The sequence below is a fragment of the Hyaena hyaena genome, unplaced genomic scaffold (assembly GCF_003009895.1).
Source record: "Hyaena hyaena isolate Hyena2069 unplaced genomic scaffold, ASM300989v1 scaffold_511, whole genome shotgun sequence".
Classification (NCBI taxonomy): domain Eukaryota; kingdom Metazoa; phylum Chordata; class Mammalia; order Carnivora; family Hyaenidae; genus Hyaena; species Hyaena hyaena.
In genome coordinates, this window is record NW_024081144.1 from 375,746 (window position 1) to 388,077 (window position 12,332).

At 62.5% G+C, this 12,332-nt stretch overlaps 1 protein-coding gene across 2 annotated transcripts in view; it reads right to left on the minus strand.

The window, feature by feature from the left end:
* The window catches only part of COL5A1 (collagen type V alpha 1 chain), a 143,430-nt gene that overhangs the window by 27,338 nt on the left and 103,760 nt on the right, over positions 1-12,332 (minus strand). For both annotated transcript variants that reach the window (XM_039255152.1, XM_039255151.1), the window contains exons 33-42: positions 10,189-10,233; positions 10,014-10,067; positions 9,029-9,073; positions 8,583-8,636; positions 7,511-7,564; positions 4,904-4,957; positions 4,108-4,215; positions 2,665-2,754; positions 2,516-2,569; positions 1,462-1,569 (exon numbers count right to left, since the gene is read on the minus strand). In XM_039255152.1, coding sequence (XP_039111083.1) covers positions 1,462-1,569; positions 2,516-2,569; positions 2,665-2,754; positions 4,108-4,215; positions 4,904-4,957; positions 7,511-7,564; positions 8,583-8,636; positions 9,029-9,073; positions 10,014-10,067; positions 10,189-10,233 — 666 coding nt within the window. The remainder of the gene's footprint in view (positions 1-1,461; positions 1,570-2,515; positions 2,570-2,664; positions 2,755-4,107; positions 4,216-4,903; positions 4,958-7,510; positions 7,565-8,582; positions 8,637-9,028; positions 9,074-10,013; positions 10,068-10,188; positions 10,234-12,332) is intronic.

Consider the following 12,332-nt stretch of genomic DNA (forward strand, 5'->3'; position numbering starts at 1 on the left):
ACTAAGCCCTTGCTTCGCTTGGGTCGCCGTGTCACTCCGTGGATGCAGCACAGGGGAGTGGGTTGGGGAGGGGGCACGGGAAATGTGTGCTCAGTGTCCAGATCTACGGGTGGCCAGCGCCTACTCGGTGCCACTGTCCCGTCCCACCCTCTCCTGCCTGCACAGCTCACTCCCTGCCCCTCAGTTTCATTCCTGCCGGTATAGATTTCAACCCTAACTGAGCCAGAAAAGGCCCAGGCTGACTGGTTTGCCTGGAATCTTCCGTCTGACATGACTGGTCAGTGGGCAGTGCTGGGGGACGCCTGGCCGCCTCCCCCTGGGGCTGTTTGGGGAGAAAGATAAGCTTTGCATCCGCGAAAGAGTTCTGCTCAAGTACTTCCTCTCTTGAAGCAACGAACCCGCGAAAGAGTTCTGCTCAAGTACTTCCTCTCTTGAAGCAACGAACCCAACCGTTTCCAGCCAGACCTGTGCGCTCTGTATGCATCGAAAGCACCTCAGAAGGCGGGTTTCTGGCACTGAGTTCGGCCGAGTCGATGTCCGAGGGCCTCAGTGGAAACAAAACGGCATCGGAACCGCCAATGCCACATGGAACGGGGTTTCCCAGCGTGGGGTCAGCAGGGGGCCCTTTCTACCCACGAACTGCCAAGCGCAGATCGCACAAGGAAGACTAGATCTTTCTAACAGGCATCCCTCGGCATGGGCGTCCTAACTGCCGGGATGGCCCGTGAGCGCGTTTGCTCCTTCCCCCCAGAAGCTCACTCATTCTGACGCCTCAATTCCAAAGGGAAGTTTGAGTTGACGCTGGTCTCTGGGGCTGTTTGAACGCGGGGTGCTGGGGGTTTGCAAAGCCGTGTGGTGGAAGCCAAATACGGTCGGCACAGGAGCGCATCAGGGCGGCAAGGGGTGTTTTGTGGTTATTCTGGGAAAGGCGCTTGGCAGAGAGCGGCCTTCGGCTTCCCGGGGCCCATTAATCTCCCAAATGGAAACAAGGCTGGGGCAGGAGGTCTCTTGAGGCCTCCACGCCGGGCGGGGCCACACTCAGGGTCACTGATGGCCGGCTGTCGGGGTCCAGGGAGAAGCCTCTCTTCTCAGCACACGCCTCCGGCCCCAGACCAGCAGAGGAGGCCCCCACCCCCCACATCCTTCTCTCACTTGGGCGACTGTGACCCGGCCACACATGGAGCCCGGCAGAGGCTAAGGCCGCACTGTCCCCAGCCCCTCCGTGTGCATGTGCTGGGAAACAGCTGCACAGGTGAGCTCCCCGGCACCCCCCTAGCTCAGGTCACTCCCTGAAAGAAGCCACTGGGAACCCATCCTTGGACCTCAGTCAGGACACTGGGGACACACTCAGTTTCCTGGGGGACCAGCAAGCACGCCACCCTCCTCCCTGTTCCCACAAGCCCCTGGGGCAGGGGTGAGGCTTGACGGGTAGGGGACCCGCTCCCCCGAGGCGGTACTTACAGGAGCTCCTTTCTCCCCAGCCGGCCCTGGAGGTCCTTGGGGCCCGGGTCTTCCTGGGATTCCGATGGGCCCGGCAGCGCCGGCAGGGCCTCTCTCCCCCGGGGATCCCTGGCACGAACGAGAAAATGGTTTGTTCCCAAGGCTCTCAAATGCATGGATACGATTTTCCGAAGTGCCACGAAGTCTTACCGCTCCAGAGCCCTCAGTAGCTCCCAGGGCTCTCAGCAGCACATGCTCTTTAGACCAGCGTTCGAGGCTCTGGGTTTCTGGTCCCCTCCTGGCTCCTCCCTGCCCATAATTCCAAGCAGGTGCCTGCCTCTCTCCCCCGGGGTCTGAGAACACAGCCTCCTTAAGTGCTTGCCTGGCGTGCCCCCCTTGCCCTGGGCCCCCATCCTCTCCCCGCTGGCTCTGCCTGCCCACAAAGGGCTCCCCCGCCCCCATGTCACATGTTCTATAGAGGATGCTCTGTCCCCGGGCACCACTGATGGGTGGGAACCTGGACTAATTCTCGGGTCAGCACCGGCAGGCCACTGTCGCCCGGCGTCGTTCTGCACCGGCCTTTATCAGAAAGAAAGGCACCATTTTCATTTCCGCCTGGCTTCCCTGCGATGGTGCGGACCAGACTCGGAACGCTGGAGGGGCCATTCCGGTCACAGACGGCCCCTGTGCTGCCTCGCCTGTGCGTGGGCAGCCTGTGCTCCCACACAGGGGGCCTGTGCCCCTTCCTCTCCGCTCCCACAGCCCCAGGCCCAGACCCACGCCGGGCACGTGGGCAAGTGCCTTGCTCCTCGAGGGCGGGACAGAGCCGCACGGCCCTCCCTGCACACCGCACAGTTCTCTGCCTGTCCTCACGCAGCGGGCCCCTGGCTCGTGGTCACCCCAGCTGCCAGCTAGGGGCCCGCTGTCCGCCTCTTCCACGTGGCCTCCCGAGGCCCCACAGCGGGCCGAGGCCGGCGGGCACGCTCTCCTGGCCCTGGGGGCCGCCCTGTCTGCCTGCGCACGAGACTGCCAGCAAGAGGCCAGATGAAACGTGTGTGTCGCCGGCAGCACTCACCGCGGGGCCCGGCGGGCCAGGGGGGCCTTCGCTGCCTTTCAGTCCGAGTGCACCCTGCAAAGCAACAGGAACGTGTTGGGGACACCAAGGGGCGAGGGCACCGGGCTGGGCGGCGTCCAGCTCCATCCCCCGCCTGGCCTCTCACTCACCACTGGGCCGGGAAGCCCGCGATCCCCAGGGAAGCCGCGTAATCCAGGAGGGCCGTCTTTCCCAGGGAGGCCGGCGGGGCCCGGGTCGCCCTGAAATCAGAGCCATAGATTAGTTTCTGAGTGCCACCCAGGACGGGGTGCAGGGGGGTCGGGGCTTCCTCTCCAGGATCCACCGGACTCGGGCAGGAGGGGGGCCGCCCCGGACACCAGCTCCAGGAGGAGCCGCGGAGTCGTGCCCGGAATTGCCCATGGGCAGCTGGGCACAGGACCACAGCCCCTGCTCACGCCCTGGAGGCGCATTCTGCAGGCCGGCTCGTGTGCGATTTGGGGACAGACCCCATCCCTCTGGGGCCACGGTGGGCTGAGTGGGAGCTGAGGGCCAGGTGGCTACTCTGCCCCCACGTTGACCCTTTCCATGTATTCGGGACTCCTCATAAGTCGTTCTCAGGTAAAGGGGCCTGTGGCCAGGCCATTGGCCACATCATCCAAAATAGACCCGTTATCACCCAAGATACTTGCTCCGAGCCCAGAACCACATTTCCTGAAAAGACAGACTGCCTGAGCATTTTCCCTGGAGCACATGAAAGCTTTGACGGATCTTCTGGAATTTTCTCCGGGCCCAACATGGGAGCAGAGGGCATCTCCAAACCAGCACGCCCTTGGCCTCCTTTCCAAACTCAGCCCTCCTGGGGAGGGGATACGTGCCCATCTACATCTACGTGTGTGTCTACACACGTCACACACACGTACGTGTGGTTTTAGGTGCACACATGTGTACCCCAGCACAGATGTGTGTAATTCTTTCAATAACGCTTTACAGGCTCTCCGTTATTTTCAGACTTCCTCTCGCACGTGCGCTCACATGAGCGCCTGGGCCTGCTGAGTTCCTCACTGAAAAGCTGGGTGAGGAGAAACTTGCCATTTTCAAGCTGGTACCCAGGAATTAGGACCAGCAACTAGGGGCCCCCGGCTGTGAGGGAGGCTTCCTGAGGAACTAAGAGGAGGTTCAGGACCCACGCTAAGAGGCCGGCTGGGAACACATCCCGCTTTCCGTCTTCATTATTTATTCTTTGGCCTCTTACAGTGAGAAACCCTTTCATGGTCGCCTTCTGCTAAATTAGTTTCCGACATGAAGCATCAGGGTGGGTTAAGGGCTGCTGGGAGCCAGTGTGGAAGCCAGGGGAAGGGGAGGTCAGCCAGGAACGGCCCCGGGGCAGAAGGCCAAGGACGGTTTGACCCCCCAGCCCCCGGCTGGCATCCCCCCCCCTCCCCCCCAGCTCAGAGCCTCCTTCAGCCCAGGCAAAAGTGATCATCTGTGTGGGGAGCCGACGACGGCGTGACGAGCGTGTGTCTGAGACACTACTCATTCATCGGGAAAGAGCCGGAGAACACAGAGGTCCCTGAGGGAGGTCCGGGCCTGCAAGGGAGGCCCGACTAACTCACCTTCGTCCCTTCTTTCCCGGCAAGGCCGGGGAGCCCCTGCTCACCGGGGGGGCCTGGGGGCCCAGGGTGGCCACGCTCGCCCATTGGACCCGTTTCTCCTGTGGGACCCTGCGGGGAAAGTCTACATTAGCCATGGACATTTTCCAGAGACGCTCCAGGGAGTAGTAACCTTGTTTTCCCAAACTAAGGATGGCCCTGGGCGCAGAGGCGGAGGGCCCTCCCAACCCCACACCGCTCTGCCAGTCTCCACCTTCCAGCAAAAATCCAGAAGGAAGAGAACGGGGCAGACAGGGCGGCCGTGTGCAGTGAGGGCAGCCCGATGGCCACACAAGATGCAGGCAGCATGCCCACATTCCTGCAGTCCGCGGCTGCAGCGGGTCAATATCTTGCTGCTGCATTAGGTGGGCACCCACTGCCCGTTTCGCTGCTCTAGGCCATCAGTCCTGGCTCAGGCCACTCTGCAGTGACCTGCCAGCGGCACTAGCCAGAGCCGGTGGGGGGGGGGGGCCCAGCTGCCAGAGCCTCGGGGGGAAGGGAGGAGCTGGCACCAACCGGCCAGGCCCCGACCGCCCGCCAGCCGCCTCTGTTCTGCAGGCTCGCTTCACGCTGATTGTTCAGCAGACCGTCCCCTGTTCTCAAGTCTGGCTCCCGGGCAAAGCCCGTCCCCAAATGTTAACAAGCTGTGGGACTCGGGCTTCTCCGCCAGCAGCACCAACACCTTCCCGACCTGGGGGCACCTCCCTCCCGCATGGGCGCCGCACAGATGGCCGATGAAAGCGGGGCTGCTTCTGCTCACCTGTGGGCCCACGACGCCCGGGGGCCCGGGGGGGCCGGTCTTGCCTTGGAAACCCTGTGGGGAGAGAGTCACACGCCGAGATGGCGAGCGGGTCTCACCAGGAGGCTCGCGCTCCCACCCCTTCCCCTGAAGGCGAATGTTCTCCATTGCACTGGAGAGGGCCCCTCCCCTCTTTCGTTTGTGCATGAGTCTCATGAAGATAAAGAAGCCACACAAGTGAGCTTCACTCGCGGCTTTTCCACCGCCGTGTTTCTGGGTTGAGGAACAGATTTTAAGACCGTTAATCTTTGTAACGTCACTAAGTGTGCATTTTCCCAGCAGACTCAGTGCCACTTCTCAGCCTCCGGAAGCTCGACGCGGGAGCTGCCTCGGGGCCGTTTCTCAGTAGTGACTGTGTGGAATGGCCCCACGTGTGTTGCTAACGCCTCTCCTGTGTGACGGGTGACCTCGCCCGCTGCTTGGCATGTGTGGAAACAGGGAAACAATGGGGTTTTCGCTGCCTTCGTAATCGGGCAGCTCGGTTCAGCGGAGGTTTCTCACTCCTGCCTGCACACGGCTCATGTGCAACAGCCCTGCCTTCGCTCTAGGCAGTGGCTCTGCGACACGTGCTTCCTTCAAGGAGAAAGCTGGCTGCAAAGCACGGACGCTTCATTTCTGGGCTCATCTAAGAGCTCAGCCCATGCCATCAAGATGTCGCCTGCAGATGCCGTGAGATGTTGGCAGAGACACACAGGTGTGACCCCCGGGGACTGTTAGCGGGAGCTCTAGGATCTGGAGAGGGGGAATCTTAAGCCACAGGGAGACCTGGAGGGCGAGGAGGCCGGCCCGTGTGGCTGATGAGCAGGGCGGCTCCGGGCCTCCCTGTTGTGACAGCCGCGGGGCCAGCATTTGAGACTTCATGCTTGGCCACTGGACCCTGCAGCGCCTACAGCGGATTCAACATCTGCAAATCTCAGAGGACTCTTCTCTCGGGGCCTAAGGGGAGAGGCATGCAATGCACGGATGTTTTTTGGATTTATTTATTTTGTGAGAGAGAGAGAGTGTGCGTATGTGTACGTGCGTGTGTGCAAGTGAAGACCAGAGAGAGAGAGAGAGAGAGAGAGAGAGAGAGAGAGAGAGAATCCCAAGCAGATACTGCCATGTCAGCACAGAGCCCGACAAGTGGCTAGAACTCAGGGCCGGTGAGATCCTGAGCTGAGCCGAGATCCAGAGTCAGATACTTAACCGACTGAGCCCCCAGGCGCCCCGGAAGTGGTCATTCTTAAAGCAGGCCCTTGCAGGCAGCATTTATAGGGTCAGAAACAAGGGGCGGTGGGCAGGTCAAGGGCACCCTGGCTTGGGGGGCCACGGGAGAAGTGCCAAGCGGAGGCAGGAGCCCGTGCAGACGGCAGGAAAGGCCTCTCTGTTTGCCCCAAGGGCGGGACCATCCTCAGCTGGTCTGAGCACCCCCCAGGAGAAACGTGCTTGGGGTTCACACTTAGAAGCCACGCCCTCTTGTTACATCGGTTTTCTAAAGAGCAAAGCCAACCCTGCAGGACGCCCCGTGCTGGAGACCTGCATCCTGGCCGGGTCTGGAGACCAGGCGCCCTTGTCCGGGAGGGCGGCCAGGCGCGGCCCAGGTGGCGGGAAGCCCCCACATTCCTTTCCCAGCAAAGACGCGCCGCTTCATTATTCCACCAGCCTCTGCTCGGGCTCAGTGAGAGGCAGCAAGGCACACAGTTGGCAAAGCCTTCTATCCTGTCTCCTCAGGACAGTGGCAAGAAACACAGGCAGAAGCTCAGACGAGATGTTTTAATTTGTCTCTATAAACAGGAGCGAGGTGATGTGCACTCATCAGCCAGCGGGCGCCACACAGCACGCCGGGGAAGGGGTCGTTAAAAGAAGCCTCATCACAATGAGCCAGGAGACAAAGGGACTGTTTGTAGCGCAGGCATGGAGGGGGGGTTAGCTGCGGCGTTCAAAGCCTCGTGTGACACCCGTCAGAGGCCTGTGATCGCAGAGAAAGCCGGCCGTGGAGACGAAGGGGCCCTCCCGGCTACCTGCACCGTCTCTCTGGTGACCAGGAGGTCCCCACCCGTCCGAGCCTGGGGCCTCAAGGTCACAGATGTGCCCACGCTGTCCCAAGAACACGCCTGGGCGCGGCGTGCCGGCCCACAGGGCCACGGAGTGATGTTATTTCTGAAAAATGCTCTTTCTTCCTGCTGAACACGCTGAGTGCTCAGCCTCCAGACATAATGACCCGGGCTGCCCTGGGCAGGCTCATGACTGAGGCTATTACTGAGTAAGAGGGGGCTGGTGGCTCACGGCTCAGCGTGCGCTGGCCTTCTGCTGCCACAACGGTTTTAAACGGGACCCTGGGCCAAAGCTGCAAGCTGCCAGGACACGGTGGGGACCGGGACCCGCCTTCTGACCAGAGCCACCCGGACGCTGCTGGCCCACGCGGGCCGTCCGCAGACGGGCTGGCCCCGAGGCAGCGGGAGACCGCCCGGAGCTCGGGGGCCCTCCCGAAGCTGGCTGCCCTCTCCCAAGCCCGCGGGGCTGTGGGAGAGGCCAGGCTGGCCTGCGTCCCCGTGTCCCCATGTCCCCCACACTGCCAGTACTACTCACGGTCTCTCCTCTCTGTCCAGGGTGCCCTGGGAGCCCGTCCTTGCCTGGGGGGCCCTGGAGAAAGAGGCAAAGAGGAGTCCCATTCAGTTCTGAGACCCATGTACCTTCGGGGTTTCATGCCAAACCAGGGGACAAGAAACACCACTTCGTGTCAGAGAAAGTCCCTGCAAGGGTCACAGTGACAAAGTGCTGTGTGGGGACCCAGCACCTGTGCGTCACCTCCCGAACCCACAGAGCCTTCCTGAGCGCCACACTTCACCCCCCAGGGGAGACACTGAGGCCGGGAGAGGTGCGGCTGTGGGAGGTGCGGGCGGCATGGGGACCCGGGTCCGCCTCCTCCTGATCGCTGACCTCCAGCGCGTCCGTCCGGCAGCAGTGCCTACCATTAGACACCTTTCCTTCTAGGGGGCACTGTAACCCCAAAATACGGGTGGAAGTCCCCGCCCCCCCCGCACCAGGGCAGGCGACCCCGGTCCCCGCCCCCCGCACCAGTGAAGGCGACCCCATTTAGAAATGGGGGCTTTGGAGAGGTCATCAACTCAAGACAAGGTCACACTGCACTGGGGGTGGGGGGGGCGAAGCCAGTGACTGGTGTCCTCGTAAGAAGACAGAGTCTGAAGACCCCGAGCCCCCACCCCCACCCCCAGAGGCAGCAGCCACATGAGGATGGAGGCAGAGACCGAGTGGCGAGTGACGGGCGTACAGGCCCCAGCTGACCAGCAACCACAGGAAGCTGGGAGTGGGCGGGGGTGGGGTGGGGGCGGGAGCAGGTGTGGGTGGGGGCAGGAACGGGGGCGGGGGGTGCTCCCAGAGCCCCGGGGAACAGCCCTGCTCACCCCTCCACCTGGGCCTGTCGGCCTCCAGACTGTGAGAGAGCACGTTTCTGCTGCTCTAAGTGACCAGGTGGGTGGTAACTGGGAACGGTGGCCTGGGTCACTCAACCCGGACCCAACCAGAAGATCGTGTTCCTCCTCTGGATGAGGGACAAGCCCGCACTTCCGAACAGCGGGTCCCTCCAGTTTCCCCGCCGACACCCCTGCCTCCGGCCCAGCAAGGGAGACACGTTACTTACCGGGGGGCCCTTGGGTCCAGGGAAACCAGTGGGTCCTTGGGGTCCATTGGGGCCCTGGGGACAGAGAACGGCCCGCTGAGCACAGGTGTCGTGTTCCCGTGCACGGGGCCCGGGGGACCCACCACCCTCCTCTCAAGTTGTTGGTTCTTAAAGCAAAATCTCTTTGTGGTCCCCCCGATCCTTCCTCCACTCATTCCAGCCCCTCCCTCTGCAACGCGATATAGGAGGTCAGTCCGGGGAGCGGGGTGGGGGGCAGGGGGGAACCCAGCTTGGGGCCGAGGGCCCAGGGGAGGGGGCTGTCGACTTCCACAGGCAGGAGACTTCACGCCCCCTGAAAGCTCCCGCTCATCTTCAGCAGGACCAGAGAGGTGCCCCCTCTCCCCAGCCCACCCCCGGAAGAGGCGGGGCGGGGCGTGTAAGGCAGCCGCGCTGTTCCCGGTGCTCACCCGTTCACCCGGGGGGCCAGCCGGGCCATCGCCTCCAGAGTTGCCCTGGGAAGGGAGGGACGAGGTCAAGGACAGTTTTACCATCACCCTCTGTTACTACTGCATGTCACAGGGCACTCTGGCCCGTGATGTCGCGGGGACGTGAGTCACACAAGGCACACGGGCACCCATGCGGGTCCCCCGGACTCCCAGCGAAGAGCAGGGGTGCTCCAGCCACCGATCCATGCTCCCAAAGGCCCCTGTCCTGTCCCCTGGGCACACACATCAGACCCCGAGCTGCTATCCACAGGGCTGTGACGGTTCCTGGAGAGGAGCCCGCCGCAGGGGCAAGGGCCGTGCTCCCTCTGGGAAACATGTTGGAAAGTCACATGACAAGAAGACCCAGGCGTCTGCCCCGGGGCCCCCACAAGCCCCCGTACGGGGCTCAGCGCGGGAGAATGTCCTATAGCCTCCGGTGGGCATGTCCCATTAGACTGGGGGCCAGCTCTGCATCCCAGCCGAGAAGGCCCACGTCCCTCGGTGGGGGCGCACTCTGGAATGGCGTCCCGGCCGGACGGGGCGGGCCTGCTTGGCTGGCACGCGTTTTCACGCGGGGAGTCCGGGGCGGGGGCATCGGTGCCCCCAGGCGGGAGGAGGGGGCGTGAGACCGTCTCAGGCTCTCCCTCCGAGGCGGGAAGAAGAAACAGCCCCTTCCCTCCAGAACCGGATGGGGGGGTACCCAGATGGTTTGGCATCTGTGCAAAGCCCAGGGGGCTGCCCCCCAACGGCCATGGAGCTCCCAGTGTGGGGCGGCCCTTCCTGCCACAGCTGTGTCGGGCCTGGGCGCCTGCTTCCACTCAACCTGACCTGCCCAAGGGCCGCTGGCCCAGCTCCTTCTTAAATACCCTCCAGCAAACTTTCTTTGTTTTTCCCAATGCAGAGGCCCTGGGTCCCCCACGGTGCGTGCGGGCAGTGGGCTGAGCCTCAGAGGGCACTGAGCACCTACCTTGGGGCCAGGCTTCCCAGTGATGCCCCGGGGGCCTCGTTCACCCCTCGGACCCTGCAGGGCAGGAGAGAGGCAGGGTGAGCTCACACACCCCCAGCTCTAGAGACCTCCCTCCCCTCCCGGGGAGCACGCCCCCTGCAGTGTGCTCCGCCTCTGGAAGCCCAGGGGGCGTTACCGTCGGGCCTCGTTGCCCCCGGGGTCCAGGCTTCCCAGGTGTGCCCTAGAATCAGAGAAGAAGTTGCTGGTCAGTCACTGGCTAGAGACATCTGCCACGCCTGGGCAGTGGCCCCGGGGTGGTGGCCCCGGCGAGAGAGCTCAGAAACAGAAAGGAGGAAGGCCTGCCCTCCGTATCTGTGCTTCTACAGATTTTTCAGGCTGAGGCAACTTCTCTGCACATTCAATACGCAGAGCTTTGTATTTCCACACAGGCCTGTAGAAATCCAATATTCCCCCCCGCAGTCTGACGGATGTTTACCGCCGCTCTCTGGTTTCCTTTCCAGAGGCATCAACACCCCCTCCTCCCCTCCCGCCCGCCCTCTCCCTCCCTCCATCTCTCTTGGCGGCGGGGGCGAAGGGGATCATTATTGCAACCCCTTTCATACATAATTTATTTTTGCTACAGTTAAGAATATTAGCCATTAAATTTTCAACAGCCTCCACAGACAAGCAAACTTGCGGCTCAATATATAAATCATGTACCCGGCGTCGTTCGCTTCTCTCCTAATAGAATTTAGGCTCCTTTTTCTCGGTGGTGGTGGTTTGCCTTCTCCAGACCACAGAAAACAGATGCACCGCATTTGTTTTTCTCGGAAGCAGAGCTTGGACCGCTAGGAAGCGCCGTTCGCCTGCAGCGCGCAGAAGCAACGGGCGGACCGCCGCCCCGGCGTCCCCACCGCCTCGGCATCCCCACCGCCTCTCGATTCATCTCCCACAACTTTATTCCAGTTTCAAGCGATAAAGCCCAAGGCAGAGCTGAGTTGCAAAAGGCCACCTGATGCGCCGTCTCTCCCCATCCTTCATTTGTTCGCTGCCAGAATCAGAACCGCTTTGTGTGTCTCAAAATGAGTTTAATAAACCGGTTTACTATGATGAGGTGATGATGTTTGCTTCTAACAACGCACTGTGGTTTCCCTCCTTTAATTATCTGATGCTATCCTTTGGCGCCAAATAGATATTTGCATATGAATATTAATAAAACATCTGCTTCCTTCGCGCCACCGGCTTTTACCAGTGTGGACGCGGGGCCGGCCCTGGCTACTTGCTGGCGTGCGTGTGTGCATGCGTGTGTGCGTGCGTGTGTGCGTGCAGCTGCGCGTCTTCTCCCCTGCACCCCGTGCCCTCAAGCCGGGCCGGCGCCACAGAGAGGGCAGGACAGAGTCTCAGACCCCGATCCTGGGTGGCCTGGTGCTCATCAGTTTCCCCGTAAAGTGACGCGTGCCGGAGAGGGACGGACGCTGCTGAGCAGAGAGCGCCCTGTCCACGGTCCCTTGGTGGCTCGCCTGTGAGAGCCGGTCCTCCTGTCCTCACGGGGATGCGCACACAGTCCCACAAACGGCCCTGCTCCAGCCGAAAAGCCAAGGGCAGGCGGCATCTCTGGACTCAGGCTCCCGGGCCCCCTCAGCCGCCAGCCCCACGGAGCACCGCCCCCCCCGGTCTCCCCGCCAGCAGGTGGCTCAGGACCGGCGGGGGCAGGCAGCACGGGACTCCGTCTTCTCCATAATGTCCCGTTGGGACTCTCAGGGAGGACATTTCGAAGGTGGCAAGACGGCAGCGCGTGGGGGGCTCTGAGCCCCGGCAGCCTGGTGACCGTCCCCATGCCCCTCCCCCACTCCGCCCCCTGCTCAGGCCTCGCGGGTTGCTGCCGGGCATCTGCGAGCCTGGCGCCCCCACCCCTCCAGGCTGGGCCTGAGCCGTCCCTACCTGTGCCATTACTCTCCCCGCACATCTGGTTTGTCCCTGAGCAAACCCCGCCATCCGCCACGCCATCTGCTTTACTTACACACTTGCTCACTGTCCCCACCCCTGGAAGGCAACTTCCAGGACGCAGGGACCTGGGCTTCTGCGGCTCTGTCCCCAGGGCTCCAAGAGCACCTAGGCCTGGGGGCAGCGGAGGTGCCCAATTAATGCCATTTGGATGAAGGGAGGGAGGGAGAGGGAGGGAGGGCTGGAGGGACAGACAGAGGATGGGAAAGACAGAGGGAGGGATGGAGGGAGAGAGGGATGGATGGAGGGAAGATGGAGGGAGGGACGGAGGGAGGGAGGGAGGGAGGGAGGGAGGGAAGATGGAGGAAGGGAGGGAGGGAGGGAGGGAGGGAGGGA